The sequence below is a fragment of the Colius striatus genome, chromosome 2, assembly GCF_028858725.1.
Source record: "Colius striatus isolate bColStr4 chromosome 2, bColStr4.1.hap1, whole genome shotgun sequence".
NCBI lineage: Eukaryota > Metazoa > Chordata > Aves > Coliiformes > Coliidae > Colius > Colius striatus.
Genome location: NC_084760.1, coordinates 19208002 through 19232080, shown reverse-complemented (window position 1 = coordinate 19232080; position 24079 = coordinate 19208002). Strand labels below are relative to the sequence as shown.

Sequence of the window (24079 nt, the reverse complement as noted above, 5' to 3'; positions counted from 1 at the left end):
GGCCTCAACTCCTATTGTTTCACTTTTTACATTGATCTATGTTGCTTGCCAATGTAACAACACCCTTGGTTCAGGTGTCCTATGAAATATAAGTGAAAAAGCCAGATTTTTTCCTTTCTTAGATTTCTTTTCTGATGTCTTGATTAACATTTACTGTATTTATATGGAAAGCCCCCTTGTTACATGGATCAATCCCACAGTGACTACTACAGACATCCACTAAGGTATCTATAGAATTAATTTTAGGAAAGTCCATTTACACAGTAATTTTTATTTAATTAAGAAAAACATAGAAATATGAAGTAATCTGTAACTGAGCATTAGGAAGTAAAAGTCTGAAACTGTTCTGTCAGTCTAAGTTAGTTTTTACTCTAAGATTGGACTAGAAGAACCAGAGTTTCTTATTCTTGTATATTTGTTTACACTCAAGTAAAGTGGTTGTTAAAGAAACTGCTGTTGCATTTTCATATGCAGATATTTTAGTGTCACTTTCTATCAATCAAGTGTGTTTCTACAGATGGAAATCACCTTTTGATCAATTCTTAATGTATAATATCTCTTCAATACAATTCTAGGACCTTATTATTTGGGTTTTTTCTATAGGTTGACATCAGTCAAATGTAAATGCAGTGAAAGGTAGGTATTAAACTATAAGTAGTTGGATCAGATACAGATCCTTCAGATGAACACCCAGCTGTGCTCATTTCTCAGAAAAGGTGTGAGTTTCCTCTATAATGCTGTCTTCTTGACACCTCCTTACCTTTGCTCATAGGCAGAGGTAGGCCCTTAGTCTTTAAAATCTCACTGTTTGGTGCTAATTCTTAACTTTTAATATCCTGTCACAAAAAAGAATATATATTTTTTCATACAATGGTAAAAAATTTACAGTATTATTTGACTGAGTAATAGTATCTGAACAGTTTAGCTATTCAGATGTATTTGACATAAGATACCATTTGTGATTTTGATGAAAACTACAAGTGTGGAAAGTTAAATGTATTTTTCTAATTTTATATCCCACAATCTAGGTGACCCTGCTTCTGCAAGAGGGTTGGACGAGATGATCTCTAAAGGTCCCTTCCAATCCCTACCATTCTATGATTCTATGAATTTCATAGATGCTTCTCAAAAACAAATAAAACAGTGAGGTATACTTTTGTGTTGAGAGCTTCTAATGACAAAATGAGAGACATGGAACCAAGAATCAATTATTAGCTAATTATACTCACATTATTAGCGACCAGAATAAAGACACTTGGTTTAATTCTTAAAAATTCTTATTTGATCTTAAATCTAGGGAACATGCTCTGACATTGTTCAATTTACTGTTTTAGTAGAAATGAATGAGTCTACATTAAGATCGTGATGATTTTATTTCAAATAATCTATTTTTCCTATAAATAGAAACATAATTCTATACAAAGGAACCTTGAAAAGAGAACTAGACTGAAAAATGAAGGATATGATGTCTGACTGAAACAGAACTAATCTGGCAGGTAACAATTTATTGAGAAATTCAGGAATTTTCTGACTGGTGCTGAAGCTCTATTGAAACAAATATAAGAAATCATTCATGTAATACATCAGCTCTTTGCCATAGTATAAACAGGTTCAGAAATTATTAAAATGTTAGTAGAGATTTCTAAAAAGGCTTTCATTTTTACAACAGATCCAGAAGGTGCTGGAGATGCCTGTTATGAATTATTTTTAAAGTCTTGGTAGTATGACTCAAAGAAGGAAATGCATATGTAATTACTGTTTCAGCAAACTCCTAGTTAAACCAATGTTTGATTGATGTGTGAGTATATCCTCAAATAGGGCTGCAAATAGCCATTACGCTAGATTACTATATGTCAGCCTAAAACAAGCATTACTGCAGAACTTGAAGTAATAAGGGAGAGTAAAGAGGAAATAATAAGAAATGATCACAATTATTTTGAAAGGAAATTTTGGTTAAAAGTTTTGATATAAAAATCTGACGTAATCTCCTATTTTCACAATCTGTCCTATGGAAATCTATTACTATAACTATTAGAAATTAGTTTTGAAAATCACATTTTCTGGCCAGTATCTCAGGATATTTCAGTTTTCTGTTATCCAAATAAAACAGAATATATATTGCCAGAGTACATCTTTAGTAAAGTTTGGATTCGAAATTCCTCTCTGAAATAGGATAGATAAAATATGGAAATAAGAATAAGTTGTCCTTATGACTAGTATGGAATATGCTAAATTGTATGACGTCTTCTTCATCTCCCTCTTTTCCATTCTCATAAGAGAAAAACGCTATGAGATAAATTATAATGAATAAAAAAATACTGCAAGATATAGGCTGACTGAAAAAAAAAAATACTTAAAAGGACATCTATTTTTTTTTCAACTGCATCTAACAAAATGTAAAATTTGCCTGACAGGATTTAGTTATGGTCCATATTAATTAATTTTGAAAAGAAATTCACTTTTCCTGTATTAGATATTGATATATTTGCTTATATGATTTTCCAATTTAACAGAAATATTTCAAGACCTCCATCTGACTTTAGTGTTATTTGTTCTTGCTTACTGACATGTAGCAAAAGACAATATGTATTTATTATCTTCTTCCAGTCATCACTGAGCTTGCTATAGAATCATCAATCGATCTAATACATTAAAAAAATATTATTGAGAGAATCAAAAGTGCTGCAGTGTTAGTGTTGAGAGCCCATGGAATCTTTTTAATCAGTCTAGCTGAGTGAAATAAATTTAAAGATGTAAGATAGAAGTTACTTTATACATTACTATGCAAGAAATCACCCCAAAAAGCTTTTAGCAGAAATGGACTTCATGAGGTAAATTTCAGACACATAGTTCTTCATAAATTGAAAAGCTTAACTCTAAGTGATATTTTCAATATTTAAGAGAACATGAATTGTGCTGTATTTTTGTGAAACTTCAACAGACTATAGCTTTATCTACCCTAGCAGTCAGGAATAGCAACAAATCTCTGAAAACTGTTGGCCCTAAGGACTCAACATACCCACTACTGGATTCTGAGGTTTTAACTTTAAAAAAGTTTTTATCTAATCCCACAGATTGAAGATTAACAATTGAAGGTCATTATAGTCACATGTGAAGAGTGTTTTCTGGTTTAGATTTCCAAGAGAAATCTTGTTTGCATCATCCAACAAATAGAAATTACCTTATATAGACCTAAAATTTCAAAGATCTCAAGTTCAAGATAAAATTTCTTACTGAATGTATGTGATCAGAGAAGAGATTTTGAAAATACAACTTCACGGATTAGTTTAACAGTCTAATTATATTAACCATTGTGCAAATTATATGTAGTAGGTGGCTACAGATGTGAGGCTTGATTTGGAGTATTCTTATAATACAAACTAACATAAACAGGCCTTAGAAGACACTTTAGAGGACTTCAGCTTTTTCCTTTTTCATTTTTACACTTGACTTACAAAATAGAAACAAGCAGCAATTATTTGTTTAAAAAAAAGATAATTGTTTAGCAAGACTGTGCCACAGACAGAAGAAAGGAAGACAAAATGATCGACAAGGCAAACATTTTTCCACAGAAAAATTCCTTGCAATAATACCAAGTTGTTCTCAAATTAGCTAAACTTTGAATCCACCACTTATGAATGAAATCCAGAACCATGAACAAGAACTTTGCCTAGGGAGGCCAACAAGTTGCATTTACATTTGTTCTGAATTAGTGAGTTAAAACAGAGACCTATTAGATAGTTTGCTCAGCATTAAAAAAGCCATTTCAGAAGCCTGTTAAGCTAATTTGAGCAGCTATATTTCCAGAATCTCTTTTGCAATCACACATTTTCAGTAAGAAATGTTATCTTTAGCCTGAGACCTTTGAAATTTTAGCTCTATTTAAGGCAATTTCTATGCTTGAAATTTAAAGCAATTTTCTATGCTAAAAGGTGAGTTATGGTTCTGTGACTCAGTGATTAGTGTGCATGTGGAAAGTATCACTTACAATAAATATTCCATAATATTTTAATTAGTGTGATAGGAAATCCTTTTCATGTTTATCAATCAACATGCTAAGCACCTTGACATGTTTTTATCTCAGTATAGATTTTGTAACTTGAAAATAATTTGTTAGCTGACTACTTGTAAGACTAACATCTCATAAAAACCTTAAGTTAGTCCATGTCTGTAACCTTCCCCTAAAACATGACACTTTTTATGGCCTTTGTGGTATATGACCAAGAACATACAGAGCCTGAATCTGTAAGAAATGTTTTTCTAGCTGGTGGCATAGCTTTTTGTAACAAAAGATAGCCAGTGTTAAGTGGACAGTCTGAGGGAAATTATAGGAATACATAATAATGAGTGAATCTAATCTACTTGGCTGTCAACAATGAACGCCACAAGGTTTTTCTAGTTTATATGTATTAGTTTGTGTGTACAGACTATGAAAATTGTGGATAACTGGATTCTACAACGTATATTGTTGAATAAGGTTAAATGCATGGGATTTATTTTTTGTTTTTTATTTAAATTAGTTATATATTTTAAATTTAATTTAATGTAGTTCATTTTATTTTATTACTTAAGAAAAAGGTCTTCTCTAATCTGGTAAAAACATCTGTTTATCACATGGTCTGGCAATACCCTTTCTATATCAGTGCCGTGCAGTAAAACGGCATTTTGATGAAGGAGAAGGGCAGAGGCAGTCAACACAATGAAATTCATCACAGACTTTGACAAGTTACATATTATATGGTATATCAGAATTTTGTATGAAAACACAGAGAAAGTTTTCAGCATGAAGAAAAGGTTATCATTCAATATGATGGTTTAGAAATGTCAGTAAACTGTGACAGAGTAAAATCTGCATATAAAAACAGCTTAGTTAGATGAATCATCAACACAATAATAAGTAAAGTTAAATAATTATTTTTGATAATTAATCTCACGAGTGTGATAAGAATAGTATAACGTGATTTACAAAGGTCTTCTAGAGAGATTTTAAGGATTGTAAAAACTCTAATTTTTAATGAAAAAATAATGGTAGCATCCTCCAGTAAGTAAAGTTCTTCCCATTCTGCCTCCAATATACATGCTATTCTTAGGTGTGTATTCGGACATGTCATGTACAGCACTATCTGTCAGTGCTCGTTCTTGTATGCCTTTACAACCACTTCTTCAAGATGAAAGGATGCCAGAAACTTGACTTTTTACTCCCACTTTTTCAGTCAGAATCACTGGAACATAATTTTAAAATCTGAAGTAGGATAGATCACAGAACTTAAAAGTAACAAAAAAAAATTGAGTAATTATTCTTTCTCTGGGATATTTTCCATGACAAGCACCAAGCAGTTTTCAAAAGCCTGAAGGTAGTTCTAAATAGAGGTTAGACAGGTCTACTAAAATTAACAAATGACCTGCTAGTCTGTGGATGACAAACATAAGTAGATAAATTGTGACTTCATGTGAAATATTTCACATTTCCTTATACAAAGAGGAAGAGACAGTTGCTCTTTATTCCTTCAGAGCTTACTTTGCTACAGCAAAACTTATTTTGTTACACCATAGTCTATAATTGATAGACTAGAAGTAATATTTAAACTTTTTCTAGAAATGCAAACAGTTTGACTTGAGCCCCTTCCAGCTGAAACGATTCTATAATTCTATGATCTCTTTAAACAAATGAAAAAAACCTCTCCCACTACATGCACAAAATGGCTTTGTTTCACCCATACAGAATTTCTTTTCAGGGTGAAAATACCATAACTCTTGCAAGACTATGTGAAGTGCAATAAGTGTAGCATAAAAGGATTTTTAACTGCAGCTTCAGCGGGCATTTGTCTTTATGGCATAACTGTGCAATGTAACAACACAAAGGCTTGGGTGTTATCAGGATCTGAGAAACTTTTGGTTCTCCTTTCCAGAAGAAACCTTCTGAACTCAATTAGAGCACTCCTAGAAGCAGGTACCTGCAAATGTGATAGTCAAGTCCTATGCTTATAAAGATATTTTCCCTTTCATATACGCACTCCAAGGTAAATACAGTTATACAACTTACAGGATATTTATGGAGAATATTTTGCTTCTATTTTTATTCTCTCCCAATATTGAAACACTAGCATCTGTCTGGTTTTATTCAATCCTCAAACATTTGCTGCATTTTCATTTCCATAACTGGAAAAAAGTCTTGCTGTACAATCATTTTGATATTCTCCCTCTTACTACCACCTCAGTTATTTGTTTTAGAATATGAATTTTTCAGTATAAATACTTCAATTTTGAATTTATCTTGTACTGAAGCCAGACAGTACTATGTCTAAAGTCCAGATATGACTTCTGGAAAAGTCAATTAAAGGTGACAATCAAAAGTTGTTCACACAAAAACCTAAGGATATCATGGTATGGATAAATATAATTGGAGTCTTAAGCTCCAGAAAGAGAAGAGACAGCTGCTTTCAGGGTGCCCAAAAGCAGATTCCCTGCTGACACAGTATAGGAATTGACACAGTTGGTAGTATAGAATTAATGGGTTTTATTTGCAGAGAAGGATTATCAGAATAGTTGATTTTGTTTCTCATTTGATTATCAGTTTCCTATAGCAGGACACAGCAGTGCCTCTAAAGTTAAGCATCAGATGTCTTTATGAAGTTCTTGGAGTTGATAATGTAGGCAAATTTGCTCCTAGCAGAAACGTAAAATCCTCGGGTAATATCTCTTTCATTCATAAAAAAAGAAAAAGTCAATTTTCATAAATGAGAATATATAGTGGGAAACAGATAAAGATATAAGAAAACTTGTGGTCAGAAGTATTTTAAATATTAGAGATTTTTTTTTTTCTCGTTTAATACCAAATTGTAGAGAATATATGGATGATATTTTGGACTTTTTTTTGTTTGGATTTTGAGTTTTCTTTTTGCACAATGAAGTTAAAAGATTTGTTTGTAAGACATACTACACTGTGATGGTTTAACCCTGGCTGGGTGCCAGGTGTCCACCAAGTCGTTCTATCACCCCCTTTCTTCAACTAGATGGGAGAGAGAGAAATATAACAAAATGCTTGCAAGTCGAGATAAGGACAGGGAAATAGCTCAGCAATTACCATCACAAGCAAAACAGACTCAACTTGCGGAGAAATGGTTTGCTTCATTAATAAACAATGAAAACAGAGCAGGGAAAATTAGAAATAAAGCCAAATATCAAAATATCTCTCCCCACCCCTCCTTATTCCCTGAATTCTCCCTCCTCCCCGCTCTCAGAGGTGCAGGGGAATGAGTGTTATGGTCAGTTTGTCACAGATGGACTTTGCCACTGCTTCTTCACAGGAGGAGGCCTCCTCACACTTCCCACTGATACAGGGTAGGGTCCCTCCCATAGAAGACAGTCCTTCATGAATCATCAATCATGGGCCCCTTCTCAATCATGGGCCCTTTCCCTGGGCTACAGTTCTTTATGAGCTGCTCCAGCATGGGTCTTTCCCACAGGGGCAGCTCCTTACACACTGCCCCAACATAGGTCATCCACTGGGAGAACAGTCTTTCAGGTATCGATTGCTCCAGCTTGAGTCCCTCACAGGATCATAAGTCATGAGAGCAAATCTGCTCCAGCATGGACTCCTCTCTCCATGGATCTCTAAGTCCTATCAGGACCTTGCTCCAGTATGGGCTTCCCACAGAGTCACAGCCTCCATCAGGCATCCACTCACTCTGTCATGGGGTCCTCCATGGGTTGTAGGTGGGTCTCTCCACCCCTGTCACCTCCATACCTGCAGGGGCAGGGAATATCTCACCATGGACTTCACCATAGGTCACAGGGGAATCTCTCTTCCAGTGTCTGGGCACCTCCTTCTCCACTGACCTTGGTGTCTGTGGAGATGTTCTCATATTCCCACTCCCTTCTGCTGCTGCAGTTCAACAACTCTGCAGCAGCATCTTCCCCTTCTCAAATCTGTTAATCACATTACATCAATTACTAATTGGCCAGGCCTGGGTCCATCTTACAAGTGACTGTCATTAGCCCTATTACCTACAGGGTAAGCTTCTGGTACATCTTTGTATAAGGAAGCCACCCTGTAGCACCACCGCCCCCCCCCCCTCCCCTCCCCTCCCCTCCCCTCCCCTCCCCTCCCCTCCCCTCCCCTCCCCTCCCCTCCCCTCCCCTCCCCTCCCCTCCCCTCCCCTCCCCTCCCCTCCCCTCCCCTCCCCTCCCCTCCCCTCCCCTCCCCTCCATAAACCTGGACATCTGACTGACTGCTTTGCAGAAACTGGGTAACATTGGCTCACATTTAGAAAGTAAAATTTTCTGCTGTATGGATGGCAAAAGATGATTTCCTTACCAAAACTCATTCATGTAATTCATGTAATTATTTGGATCCATTACATTTAGTTTATACAAAATATATGCTAAAATAAAATGCAAGAGGTGCAAGGTCATATACATTCAAAATTTAGGAAATGTCAGAATTAAGGTTTTTTAAAAATGATTCATCACATTTAGCCTCTCTCCATTTAAATGCCATAAAGAAGTCTTCACGTACGTGGATTAAATATTTTTCCATCATTCAGAACACAAAAGAGCATGAGGAAACCGATCTGCTTTAGAAGCACAGTAAAGGGAAACATGTTTTTTTCTGTTCTCTTGTACTTAGAATAAAGAAGGAAACCACAAGAGTTATTTTATGGTTTCAGTTGAACATTTCCCTAAGGAAATTACACTGAATTCTACTTTAGCTGAATTAGGTTTAGCCTAGCAAATATCTTTTAATAGATAGAAACTAATTCCTCCTTTTGTTTATTTCTTAATCTTGAGGTTAATGTGCAATTTTGAGAACTGAACTTGACATCTGAAACTCAAGTTAATAGGAGATGTGTTTTAAATTAATAAATAAATACTTCCAATATACTTCTTTAATGGTAAATATCACAAAACTACATCATGAGAAAATGAGAAACACTGTTCTCAGAATAATATGTAGATGAGATTTAAAAATTCCTACCCAGAATCATTTGACTTGGCTTTAGAGACAGTGACTTATTGCACTAAAAATGCAATTTTGGGGGTGTGATATTACAATCTGAGAGCTCCATTTCAGTAATTGCCTTGATGTTCAGCCTTATCTCACAATAAATTGATTACTTCATCATCATTTTACTGAAAAATAAATATGATCTTTATGTTTCTGTGCTATATGGTAAAGACATATTTGTGGGCAGTTTTCAAAGACTAATTGATGACTAATTGATAAATTGCACCATTTAACTTAGAGTAAATTCTTTGTAGACCTACACCCTTCCATGACCTGCTCTATAAATCCACTAAATACAGATAATATACTGTATCCCCTTCTCTGCAGCTATGTCCTCCTGTGTGAAATTCTCTTCCTTATGAGTCAATGAATTCCAAAGTAGGACTCTATCATAGTCTCTATAATACCACTGCCAGTCTTTTGATGCTTTCAAAGATATAAACACTTCATATCCCACCTCAAACAAAATAATAATGTCAGTGTAATGCAAAAATTGAACTTAGAGTTATGTTGTCCACAAACAGGCCACAGTTCTCCATTCTGATCCTTATGCTGTGAAGTTCACTACTTCTGCTGTCACTGATTTTTTTGGTCCAGCCTTCTAGCTCCTGGGAGAACTTGCAGCACACTATCGTGGATCTCCTTCCTGTATATTTGTCACTTTCATTTGTCAACTGATCACAAATTTCGTTGGAAAGCTCACCTTTAACTTCCTCTGAGTCACTCTTTCCTCTACTTTGTAACTGTTTTATTCAATTTATGGAAAAGACAATAGAATATTTTCACTCCTATGGTATTTACTACATTATTAAAGTGAAGAATTTTCAGGTATGTATACAATTTCTTTCAAAAATAAAATTAAAGCATTTTAAAGCAATATAATAAAACATATTAATGGAAAGTGGAGGCTTTTTTTCTGACTTCAACTTTTAATTGGGTGAGTAGGGCATAAGACGTCATAATTATCTGCATAATGTGTAATTCCATAGATCATATCAAAGACATTATCCTGAGTCAGTAAATCAATAGTTAATTGTGTGCATTCCAACGTCTTTGATGAAACTGGACTTACTAGAGCATAAAGGAGTTCACCCCATAATGACTAAGCTTTTAGTTCGTATCACTGTATCCAATAGCTCAGTAGGACATGTCAGAGAGGGAGTTATTTCATTAGACGTTCTTCAAAAAACTTTTCTTGAAGGGCTATGAAGACACTGTTCTTTTTTTGAACTAAATATAGATAGAAGATTAAATATATCAGGGGTGTCAAGTCAAATTTTCAGGGCAGCACAGTGAGTTGTATTAGCAGTAGTACCTTTCAGAACTACTGCTATGGTTCCTAGTTTCTTAAGTGAACATCAGCAGCTGTATAACTCTTTTCTAGGATGTGCAATTGGTAGTCTGATTTATCAAACATCACATTCACAATTTCAGCACATGGATTCTATCACTGAAGTCAGTGTAAAAGTTTGTGTCATACACAATGCAACTTGAATTTAAGTGACCTCAAAAATGTTAAGAGACTACTGCTTTTTATATACTGATTGTCACTCACGATATGTGGTCTTTAGTTAAACCAAGATACTGTTTCAAATCAATTTCAGTGTCAGAGCTTGTTTGCTTTATTTAGGTCTTAAAGAGTTTCCACTCCTATAGAAATCTGTAATTTTTTTCATTAATGCAAACCTATGTAGTCTTTGTCTTTTCAAGTGTCATACCAATTACTATCATCAGATATGAGGAAAAGCCTTCTTGTTCTAGTTTCAGTTGGTATACACCTAATTTTCTTCCTAGTGACTGGCATAATACTGTGGTTTGGATTTAGGAGGAGAGTAATGTTGATAGGACATTGATGTTTTAGTTGGTGCTGAGTAGTTATTACACTATGTCAAGTACTTTTCAGTTTCTCACACTGCCCTGCCAGCAAGGAGTCTGGGGGAAGGGACACAGCCAGGATAGTTTACCGAAACTGACCAAAGGGATATTTCATACCAATGTTATGCTCAGTATATAAATAGGAGGGAAAGCTGGCTAGAGAGCTGCTGCATCAGTCAGGTAGTGGTGAGCAATTGTTTTTCATTTTCATCACTTGTTTTTCTTGGGTTTTATTTCTTTCTCTTTTTGTTATTTTCCCTTACATGATGATTTTTGTTATGATTATTTTATTTTGTTTCAATTCTTTAACTGTTCTTATCTCAACACATGAGTTTTCTTTTACTCTTCCAATTCTCTCTTCATTCCACAAGGCTGGGAGTGAGTAATTGGCTCTGTGCTATGTGATGCTTAGTTGCTGGCTGGGGTTAAACCATGACACTCCTGAAGCTCAGTTACTTTATTATACCTTGAGTATCTCTGGATGTTCTAAAATAAATTATAAGTTTTGGAGATTATTCTTTTTCTTCCTATTTAGCAGAGACTACAGGAGATTCTGTTTTAAATGGAAATTAGGGTAGTTGAGAAATGTAAGAAATTATCTTAGATTAGTCCAAAGACTTAAAGAATTTCTTTTTGGGTAACGTAAATGTTTAAGTACTACTTTGTTCTCAGTGCCAGAGTTTCTACCAATTAATCTTCCTTTAAGAATTTATATAATGAGCTAACCTACTTGTAGGTTATACTCTTGAAATAGGATCTGTGGTATAGACCTCCTATCAACTCTGAATATTTTTTCTGAAAAAAGTTTGAAAATTAATACAACTCTCTCCACCCTTCACAAAAACCTTCCCTACAAGCCAAAGTGTTAGTTCCTAAAAGACCTGAATTACTTAATTTCACCTTGTTATAAGCCTTTTTTTAACATTACTTTAAAATCAAAAACTAAACAAGTAATTATTGTTTCTTTAGGTTCAAACTGACAATATCTTCTGGTAATGCACTGGAGAGATCATTTCCATACATTTTGCATTACATATTATTGAAGGAGAAACAACTGTGTCTTAAATCAAGCAGGGATAGATAGTTAACCATAAATAGGATATGAGATTGCAATAAAAGCACAATTATACATTTATAAATTTACCTACAGTTTATAATTGTTGATTTACTATGTGGTAAATACACAGAGATAATAGCTTCCAGAAACAAAGCTCTGAAGAAAGATCTATTAGAATTTGCTGCATGAATATCCATATACACTGAAGTATCAGGAATTGCATTATATTTTCACATAAGAACAGTAAAAACAAAACCTGAAGTCACAGCTATCATGAAGCTGTTACTATTATTATTATTTTTAAAATGCAAATATCCCAATATCCAGTACCTGATCTTATAAAAAATATTAGTGACAGCATCTCAAGTTTATACAACACTTGGAATTGCTTATTTTAATTTTTTTAGAAGAATTTGCAAATTACTGTGGGTAACTCTGCTTTTCATAAGCACAACCAGAGGCCAATATTCTGAACTTTATTTTTCACTTACTGTTTGATAGCTTTTTTTTTCTTGTAAAATATTTTACTTTTTGTATCTTTTGGTTTTATTTTATTTTTATTCATTACTTTTAAAATGGATGCAGAAAGCTCCACCTCTTCTTTACCTTGATTACTGAGGGCTGCACATCTTTTGCTGTGACAACAGTATAATCTTTCAACCACTCTCATACTTCTCTCATTGTATTATTTTGATCTACCAGTTTTACTGAGCAATCGCATTATTTCTACATGAATGCAAATCTGAGGTTTCATATTTTTTTTCGTGGGGCTGGCCAAATGTTTCATAGTACTGTGAAAACTTGATCACTTCAATGAGAAATATTTGTTTAAAAAAAAATGTAAAGAAAGGATGATAACTGATTTGTGAAGGACAACTAGTGTCAGATCAAACTTCCCAGGATCCATTTCCTTTTTTATAGTCAGGCTACAAAAGAAGATGACAATTCTGCTTGAGAGGATCAATGACTGAGAATATATAGGATAAGTATCTGTGTTATTAATGTTAGAAGTATTACTAGCTTTTAATTTTTTCTGTCCTAGCTGACCTAATGAAGGAAGTTTCTAATTAACTCCTCTTCTTTACATCTCAAATAGATTGTAATAAGTAAAATTATTTCTTCTTCCATGATACTTCTGTAGAAAAGCAATTCATAATTTGTCACATATTTTTAAGATAGATGGAAGTTGATATGTTGGTAAGAGGATCTTTTATTTTTAAAAAATCATCTGTTAATTTTGAATGTCTGTTAGTCACTATTTAACACTCTGCTTCCTTAACATGGATAGCTAATGTAGTGCCCAGCCATCTCATTATATGAACAAATTTGGGAACTGAATAAATTGAAAAGATGCTCAAAATTTAAGATGAGCAACTCCAACATAGTGTTTTCTGAGTTATAACTGTTTTTTCTTATATTTTGCCATACATTCTGGGGCCCCACCACTTATGGAATCTTGAGAATACAATGCTGTGTTCCTGTTTCTCTCTATAGTTAGTTAAGCAGAACACTGTGCTTTTATCCTTCCAGCTGCTGCTCACTATATGTCTTTTCTCTGGAATTCTGTTCTGTAGTATGTCTGACTATTATGGAGGTAATTTTCGTCATAGTGGCTGGTACAGTGTTATGTTTTGGATTTGTGACCACAACATTGTTAATAAGGCATCAAAAATTTTAGTCACTGATGAACAGTGCTTACACAGCATCAAGGTTTTCTCTTTTCCCTCTCTCTCAACCAGTATGCTAAGGATGCGGAGCAAGGTAGGAGGGGATGCAACCAGGACAGCTGATCCAAACTGACCAAAAAGAAATTCTATGCTATGTAGCATCATTATCAATAATAAGGACAGATAAGAGGTGGGTTTGGTAAAGGTAGGCATTGCTTGTAAACTGGGCATCATTGCACACATGGAAGGTAGATGCCTTCTTTCTTTCCTCTTCTCCTTCCTTTGTTTATTAAACTATCTCAACCCACAAGTTTTCTTGCTTTTGCTCTTCCTATTCTCTCCCCCACCCCATGGAGAGAACAGAGTGAGTGGCCATGTGATGCTTATCTGACAGCTGGGGTAAACCCAGCACATAAGTGTCCTTTTTTTGCTGATGTATTGTTAAGAGAACATGGATATCTAGTTTTAAGGCTCTATATCACATAACATTATCAACATCAAGGAGGAAAAATATGTTTTGCAAGTGTCATTTGAAAACGTTAATTGTCTCGCTTTTACCTAGAAAAAAATACATTAAAATATTTGAGTTTTTGGACTCCAGAATTAAACTTTTATTAACATAAGAATAGCAAATTATTTCTGAGCCATCCTTGGGCCTAATATGATTCATAGTGGCTTATGTTGGTACATAGTAGCTCCTGAGTAACTGTAATTCTCAGGTGCAGTAGAAAATTGGACCCTCCTTAAGGTCATGTAGATCTGTCATCCAGCTGTGTACTTCACGTCTGCCAATCTCATCCTGTGATCCAACTGCTTAATGCCACCTACTGCCTGGAGAGCCAAGGTAAAGCTGCAAAGTATATGTTGCAGTTACAGTGTATCTTGTAATTATTTCTCACATTAAGATTTTTGGTCCTTGACTTACATTACAAGGCTACTGTAATATATCTTTGGAAGAAAATTGTGTTTAATGGTGAAATTATGAATACCCCTGATATCTCCATCTGTTTTTAAGTATTCCTTGATTACGGCTCAGTTGCTCCCCATCCCCCACCTTTTACAGGAGTCACAGAAGATCCTTTAAACGTCTAAGATCCATTCTCTAGTGGAATGTTATCTCAATACCTGTTCTTTTACAACTGGTCTGGCTGAAGAAAAGGGAATGAGTCTCCTTCTATTTCTATGAATATATGTTAATTCATGAATCCTCTTTGCATCCACCACTGAGGAATTTTGGTGTATAAAACAGCATCATTTGATGTGGAAGAAATTCAATACTCTTTGATATTGAATACAATAAGGGCATTGTATGTAGAATAATATAGCTGCATATAAACTGAGTAATGCAATCACTTAGCAACTGAGTCTTTTATGTCCCTTTTCAGAGTCAACTTAAAAGATAATCCACATGAAAGTTATTTCAGAAACTTATATCGGAAGTTTTAGTTTAAGTAAATATACAATAGAGGAGAATAGAGAAGAAGAAAGTATAAGGACTGAATGGCAATGACTTATTATTGCTTTAACATTGCGATAACAAAATAAAACTACTAGTCATTCCCTATTTCTTGTCTTAAAAGTATGCTGATACTAGTTTTTCAATTTAGTAGAGCTCTAAAATACTATAGAACAATTGAAAAAAAAAAACATTGAAACAATGAATCTGAATGGATCTTACTGATTTGCTGTGTCACAGTCCATTTAAAACAAAATGGCATAGGTCTGTGAAAAGAAGCTGAGAAATGTATAGATACTGCAGGACAAAAAGTAACAGAAATGAATCAAGAGAACAAACCCATGAGAGGCACAAGAAGAAAAAAAATCTAAAACAGAGTTAAAAAATGCAGTGAGCTACTGTTCTTTGACAGGTTTTATATAGTCTAAATTAAAAACTCTCTATGGATCAATATTACAACTCATTTAGTAGAACTTAGCAGATATTCTTGGTTCAATTATACATTTATTTAATAAAGAACCAAATTTTGTTCATTTCTGATATCTTATTTCTTTGGGAAGGATGTTGTTTAAACTTTTGCATATACAGCTCCATTTTATGAGTCTCAGTCAAAGCATCAGCTGCAGTTAGGAATAATACCTGAAATGTCTACATATACAATACAATCTCATGGAAAAAGGGACAGTATATACGTTGAGAGCAGAATATTTATTTTTGGAATAGTCTAGAACATGATTTTAAGATGCTGGTATGTTTCCAGTATGAGAGCTTGAAATATGAATTGCAGTCTATTGATTTAAAAAATACATTTGCAAGAGCATTCAAAGACAAGAACAAATGTGTACCAAGCTCTGGATTCTCCAAGTGTTCTAACTGTGGAAATAAGAAACAGCTCTGAAAATCAGAGAAGATTTGAGAAAATTCTCTTGAAGCATATAGCTTCTGTTCAAGTTCAGGAAAGAGTGAAAGAGGGCTACCACTGGTGTTTATCAGAAGGAAGTGTAATTTGCTTATGTGTGTACTACTGAAAAGAAAAAAAAAAAGACCAAAAAAAATCCAAACTAAAACAAAACCCCAGAAATCCGCACATGCCTCACACACGTCTGGGACCCTGGATGGCATGCAGCTGGAAATGCAGACATCTAAACATGGGTGTCTGTGTCAGTAATAATGCATCCTAGCTGTACAGTTAGTTGTGCCTATGAGGCTGCTCAGTTCACCCAAAGTGGACATCCACAAGACAGGAAGCTGATTCACTCTCTGGGTTGTGCTGACAGCATCAGCAAGGATTCTAGCATCTTTGATGTGTGCTTAGATGTTATATATCATATGTAGACAGCTACATTTAAGTATCTTAATATTAATCTGAATTCTACACCTTGCCTTAACATTTTAATGGTTTAATATACTCACAAATATGCTGGGAGAAACAAGGTAAAAAAATCAAGCTTTTCTCTTTTTTTTAACTGCACCTAGTTTCTCTGATAGTCTGAATGTTTGTTAAGGACAATATTCATACTATATAGTCTTAATGTCCCTGTTGAGTATATTAAAAACAAATTTGTTCCTGACAAATTCTTGGAGGAAGTGACACAACATGGGCCACCTCTGGTGCCAAAGTTTATACAATATGAATATCTGTCATCTCCTTTCTTCCCTTGAAGAAACTAGTTGATAAAATGCTTTTATTTCTGAGAAGAAATATGTTATTTTTAACATTATTTATGTTTCATGGACTAATATAGTTAAAGAAATTCAGAAGTAAGTGCTGAATTACTAAAAGACATTATGGGAGGTAAGACACTTTCTAAGCCCCACTGAAGTCAATGTCATCGGTGTGAATGGTTATTCCTGTCACATATAGTGAGGCCATAAACATGTCTAGTTGAAAATTTTCCACTCCTTTTGAATGTCCCATATAACCATGTTGATTCAATAGCTGCTTTTAAATGATAAAAACATTCCTCTTTCTCACTGCCTATATCATTGCAAATAAACAAAAAAGCCAGTGATGAGAAAACACAATTCTACAACTCTTGACAGGAGTATCGATTGTGTGGAGGTTTAGAACTTACAATAGTATTGCTTTAGACTTCAGGAACAAAACTTAGCAACTAATTTAATTAAAAATAATTCTCTACTAACCAGATGTAGATCAACACATGTAGAATTGTGTTTACAAGCATTGATTATGCAATCATCAATATCCTGGTCACACTTCAGTCCTGCGTATCCTGGGTTGCACAAACAATAGAAGCCATCGACAACTGCAACAGAGATAGAATTTTAGTACTAAGAATGTTTTAGAACAGCAACTGAATGTAGTAAAATTAAGTAAGTTACAGTTATGACTACTATCTGGAAAAGATTTGTACTGGCTTTACATAAAAGATGTAGATATGTTAATATCTGAAAGCATCATTTTAAAATGAAAGCAGATTCATGTACTGCATTTTACTTAAACAATTAAGTATTTTGACATAAGTATTATAAATCAATGAAAGCTTCTGAAAAAGGAATCTCATAAGCTAGTGAGTAATTTTCCATCACAAAACTGTACAGAAAGTACATAAGATTTTATTGTGGCATCTGATATTGTATCTAAATGAGATGAGGCAGTTAAATATTGTTTGATTTGAGGTTTTTTATGGTAAGAACTGCCTCCAATTATACCACTATATTAAAGGGAATCTTGCCTCAGTAAAATTTGGCACAACCTATGATACACTTCCATGCTTCATCGTAATCTTAGCAAGCTAATGACAGGAATCCTCTCCCTTTTTCATCATTAATAATCCAAACAGAGAGGAATCTTTAGAGTGATATGTCCACATAAGGAGCTGACGACAGCACTAATTGCACTTCTTGCAGGCCTGCATTTATTCTAACCCCAAAGAAGACACTTAATTCTTCAATATCACTGAAATTCACCATGAAATCTGTTCTGCCACTGTGTCTGCACATGTAACTTCTATTGTATTCATTACATGCTTCAAGTCCTTCAGAGCAGGAACATGATTCATCTGCTAAGAGCTTCCAAGCTTCCTCAGGATTCCAACTTTCAGCAGACAGTGCATAGAGTACAGAGGAACTGACATGTCCACATCGTACATCTCAAGTCCAGAGACACCAAAAAGACAAGCTATCCCCAAAGATCTGGCATTTTGTAAGCATGAAAAACTTTACTGGTGCTCTTCTCAATTTCATTTCAAAAGTATCTCTGAACCAATGTAGAGTACATAGAATATATCTGTAAATTCGTTATGAAATAGTATTTACTAGATAAAAAATGAAGCTACTCATTTTATTCCCATATATGTAAAAACAGAATTCCTAAAGCTTATTGAAACTATTTTTTTTTTCAACTAGGAGAGCTTTAGGTGATGATATATTTGTTAATTTGGGATCAGTTCTTTAAGATCTCATCTAAAACTAACAAGTAAATTTGATCCTTTCTAAATTTGCATTAAAGTTTAGACTTTTAAGGAAATTCTCAAGTCATCATTCTAATTTTAAAACTCATGTGGTGAAACAGGAAGGTGTAGCAGAAGACAAATATGATTGCTCAGCACTTAAAGCAAGGATCCTATGAGGAAAAGTTGGATCAGATGGACTTGGTTTGTATTAGTCTCTTCAGGAAAAAGTTAACAGTTAGGAGGGCTACATAACATAACTTCAGAAGTAGTTGCAGAAACAGAACTTAATTCCTCTTTGAAGCATTATACGATATAATAAGGGCCAATGGCTAAAAGTTACAGCTTAGGAGATTCAAATGGGATTTCTGCATGTCATGGTTTGACATGATAGCCTTTTCTGGTAAGGGGGAAGGGGTTGTAAAGATGGCTCCTGTAAGAAGTTGCTTGCAACTCTCCCCAGCTCTGAGCCAGACCCACTTCTGGGGCTGAGCCAATTAGACGCTACCACGATCACTTTTTAAGAAGAAGTCGGAAGGGGAGGTTCCTTCCTCCATCTTCTTCCTTCTTCTGCCCCTTCTTCTTTTTCTTCTGACTGGTGGTGGTGCAAGGAGTAGGAACAGTGAGAGAAACAACCATGTGGACTCCAAGGTCAGTGATGAAAGAGAGGAGGAGGTGTGCTGGAGCAGAGACTCCCCTGAATTCTATGGAGAGAACTGGTGAAGCTGAGATTTATTTTCATTTCTTTAAAGACCCTGCATCGGTGGTAGAGACTTATTTTGATAATGAGCCCGTATCAGGGGCAGAGACTCGTTTTGCTAAAGCTGGCTGCAGACCAGGGGCAGCAATTTACTTCATTATTGCTCCCGAGCCAGGGACAGTGACTACGGCCAGAACAGGCCGTGTCCCTAGGAAGGCAGCCAATATCCACAGCTGTAACTGTGGGGAGTAACTCACGACAAAGTAGCTCATTAAACTTATGCCCAGAAGATGTCTTGTCCCGAGAGAGGGACCCTGTAACTGCAGAAACTGCAACCATGGCAAAGAATCCACGCCAGAGATATTCACCAAGGACTGCATCCCATGTGAGGGACCCCATGTTGGAGCAGGGGAAGAATGCCAGTAGTCATCCTCATCTGAGAAGACAGAAGCGGCAGAGCCCGTCTGTGAGAGACTGACCACATCCCCCACTCCCTGCCCCCCTGAGCCGTTGAGAGGGGAGGAGGTAGAGACATCGGGAGCAGTGAGCTGGGCCTGGGAAGAAAGAAGGGATGAGGGAGGGAGATCTTAAAGTGCTGCTTGTAATTTTCTCATCATCCTACTCCCTTTTTGCTTTTATTACGTTCTGTGTCTTGTAGAATAAACTTTCCTGCTTTCCTCTCTAAGTCGAGTTCTGGAGTCTGTTTTGCCTGGAACCGTAATCGGCAGCGAGCCCTCAATGCCCTTGTCTCAATCCACAACAACCTTGCTTATTTTTTTCCTCCTATTTCTCTGGGGCCTCCACCATCCTAACAAGGGTGGGGGTGAATGGGGGCACTGAGCGAGAGACTGTTGTGGTGCTGCTGTGCTAGCTGGGCCAAACCACGACACTGCAGGTGGAGGAGTAGAGATGAGTACTTCAAGATTGGAATAAGCCATCAGTACAATAGGCTATTCCAAAGAGTTTGTGGAATTTGTCTGTCCTTAGAGGTTTTTAAAACTCAGATAGAAAAAAATATGACTGACCTTTTCTAACACTGTTGATAGTCCAGCTTCATGTAGGTTTGACTACATAACCTCTAGATGTCATTCTGCTTTTCACTCAGCATTCTCAGACTTGCTTTTTTTTTTTTTGTACCAAGTGTAGAATGTGTTTGATACATGGTAATAGCCTCATAAAACTTTCCAGTAAGTACTCCATACATAATGAGTGCTATTAAACTTAGCCCGCCAATCCAGACAGAATATAGTATGGTAATTAATCAAGTTACTTGTAAAACCTTTAAGTATAACAGAGAAAGTGTAAGTTACATAGTTATGTGTTAGAAGGCACTTAGTAGTTAACAGACACTCCATTTTGCATCAGTTTGATATTTAATTCTGGTTTTGGGCTTGTTAGAATTATGACATACACTGCCTAACTACTCCATGAGTTCCCTGTTCAGCACCTGAGTATTCTTTCATTGAATGCATTGTAAGATGTGTTTGGCTAATTTAGGTATCAAAAGAGACAGCACAGATCTCATTAAAATTTCTCATTAGCTGCCATTCTGACTGCCGAACACACAAACCCCAGTGCCAAGATTTGAGGCATATTGGCAAAAGTAATTCTCCCGGTACTGGCTGTGGAGCTATAGACAAGCTAAATTTCAGTAAATTATCCACTGTTCTCCCTAGAGCAACTCAGTAGCTACAGACACTTCAACAGAAAGACTACTCTACATTAAAGTGAGTAACCAGGCTGAACTCACTGTCATAGCAGTATCCGTGGAGGCAAGGGTTAGAACTGCACTCATTGACATTGATCTCACAACGTGGACCTGCAAAGCCCTTCACACACTGGCACTGGAATCCAAGGGGAAAAATGTCCAAATTCATTTCTTCTATGCACACAGCTCCATTCTCACAGGGATTGCTGGCTTCACAAGGCCTAAACTCACAGTTCAAACCTGAAAAGGAAAATGGCAAAGCTGTCAGTGTTTAACTAATGAACATATCCCTGTAGCTGCTGCCTATTATGAGCTGTATTTTCTTTATATACCTGGTTAAAACTGATTTATAGGGTCTCAGAGGTATATATATATATATAATACCATGCAGAAAGATTTGTTTGTGTTATAGAATTACAAACACAGATGATTTTCTCAGTTTCATTTCTATAATGATATTGCATTTTAAAACCATGATACCTACCTTGACAATATTTTATAGGTTTTATGGTTAACCTTGCCCTCTAAAATGGCTCAAAAAGTGTATTTTAAAAAACTAGTTTTGGTTTGAAGCTTCCTCAGTTCTTCCTGACATCCTGTTGTCACAGCTGCCATACGAGCTGTTTATACATTAATCCATAATCTTAAAAATGAATGAAATGCAAGTAATCTTGTATAATTATTCTACTTGTAATTTCTGACTACAGACAAATTATTTTACAGAAATTATGTATGTATTTAATAGTGACTCCATCATTTATAAAAATTCCATACAATAGAAAATCTGCCACAGTCCCTCTCTACTCTTTCCTAACACACATTCTAGTGTATAACAGATTATGTATGTTTATCTGGCTAATCAAGGGACTGTGTGATAGTGATCTTGGGTCACAGATACCCCCATCTAAATCTTTAATTTACAATAAACAGATCAAAAAAGATTAAAAGTCCCTTTAAAGTGAGCCTAAGTTTGTTAGAACATAAGCAAGGCTGATTCATGTTTTCCACTAACGAAACTCAAAATGAGAGCAAAGAGAAAAGAGATCAAATGGGCTTGGGTTTGTAAAGCTGCCTCTTTTCCCTCAGTGTTAATGAAGGCAAATTTGTTCTTTCAGGCTTAGTTTCAGACAGAGCTCACTGACTTTTGGGGCTGCAGCAAACTGTGCACAGGCCTTCTGAGCTCCTTTGAAGTCCATCTGCCCTTCTGTGATTGCTGAGGCTGCATTGTCTCGATGTTATGTTTTCTGTCAGAGCTTCCCAGGGCTTGCTCTACTCTAGGACCTCTACCCACTACTAGGTGTACTGGTGCCCTTGTGTCAGCTCTGGTTGCACAGCCATTCCTTCTTGGACCACTGTCTTCCTGCCCCAAGAGTCTTCCTCTTCCTTAAGCAGGTTGCAGCTTTAACCCAGTGATAGGTAATGTAACACTACAAAATAAAACACCTGGGTAGTCATGACGAAAATCAAATTCATATAGCTAGTTTGCTGTGGGCTGAACTTTACTGGTTGCCAGAAGCTCACTCAACCACTCTCTCATGCTCCTTCAACAGGGAAATGTTGCAGGTCAATATAAAGACAGGGATATCGCTTACCAATTACTGTCACAGGCAAAACAAACTCGATTTTAGGAAAACTGATAGAATGCGTTGCCAATTAAAAACATAATAGGATGGTAAGTAACAAACATAAAATTAAGAACATCTTCCTCCATCCCTCTATTCTTCCCAGGCTCAACTTCAATCCTTCACTCCAGACTCGTTTAACTCTTCTCCACCTGTGAGTAGCAGAGAGGGATGGGAAGTGAGGGTTGTGGTCAGCCTATAACTATTTTCTTCTACCCCTCCCTCTGCATACTTTTCCTCTACTCCAGTGCAGATCTCACATAGGCCAGTGTTCTCCAGAGGCTACAGAGGAATTTCTGCTCTAGTGCCTGAAGCATCTCCTCACCTTCATCCTTCTCTTTCCTCAGTGCTCAAAGAGCTGTTTCTCAATTACTTTAACTTGCTTCTCTCTGTTGTGCAGCATTTGCCCTTTATTAAATACATTTCCCTGATGTTCCCATGGGCTGGGAGGCTGAGCAGTGCCCTGAGGCAGGTGGGCTGGAGTCAGTTGGGACTGGCTGTGGCCAGCTCGGGGCCACCCCGGCCTCTCCTCACACAGGCCCTGCAGCCCCTGGTGACAGGGCCGGGGTACATGAACCTGATATATGAGACAAAACACGTTCATGAGATGGATAATAGTAGGAATTTTCAATTCCTTTTGAATCTCCAACTTTCAGACAAGAATTTCTGACTGAGAATCAACCGGTGTTACAGGTCACCTAAGGTATATGGCAAGTGTAAGTTCGTAGACTTTGCTAACCAACTGGCAATTCATACATTTTTTTAAAATATTATTTTGGGGAAACTAAATCAATTAAGTGGTTTGCCTACTCTAGAGGAATATGTAGAATATTTCATTACAGTTTCAGAAAAACAAGACTAATTACAGCATAGTGCTTGGCATCATGCTACAAAGCCACTTAGCCCTATTCTGTGACTTGTTTGAAAGTCTAAAATTCCTTCAATTCATAGCATATGTTGAAAGGATGAGAAACACTCACTGGATAACTTCAATGTTAAGGTATCCATGAGATTCAATATCATTTAACTTTATACTGGACAACTACTTTTATATTTACTGTCATACATTGTCAGTAAAATCATCTGAGCATTGCTACAAAGGAGAAGAGTCAGGCACACAGATACTTTATGCTTAGTATTGGCTGTGGTCAACTGAACCCACTTATCCTTTGTTTGTATCAAAATTTTGTTAGTCCATTCCACATTAGCTTCCTTCCTTCGTTTTGCTGTTAATCACACAGTAACTGTTAATCACATAGTATCATGCTAACTATGAACAGGCCTTCATAATAATGAAACATACGCTGTCCAAAATATCAGCAGGAATTTAGGTGAGCTGATTCCTTACTTTAAGGCAATCATCTAATGGCTGAAATCTTAAGGCTTCTAACAGTAAAAGCAACAAGTAGGAACAAAATTGAGATAAAAAAACCCCAATAACCCTATAACCCCAGTAGTCACACTGACAGAGGAGAAAAAGAGCAGCACAAGTTGTTCTCTGTGTTTGTGTCACCAGTAGTGTCTCCAGTGCAGGATGATTCTGCCATAGGCAGCTGACATCCTCAGATCTGGTA

At 36.0% G+C, this 24079-nt stretch overlaps 1 protein-coding gene across 1 annotated transcript in view; it reads right to left on the bottom strand.

The window, feature by feature from the left end:
* EYS (eyes shut homolog) overlaps positions 1 to 24079 on the bottom strand; it is a 900402-nt gene that overhangs the window by 500756 nt on the left and 375567 nt on the right. The window contains exons 20-21 of the mRNA XM_061989098.1: positions 20926 to 21123; positions 17208 to 17329 (exon numbers count right to left, since the gene is read on the bottom strand). Coding sequence (XP_061845082.1) covers positions 17208 to 17329; positions 20926 to 21123 — 320 coding nt within the window. The remainder of the gene's footprint in view (positions 1 to 17207; positions 17330 to 20925; positions 21124 to 24079) is intronic.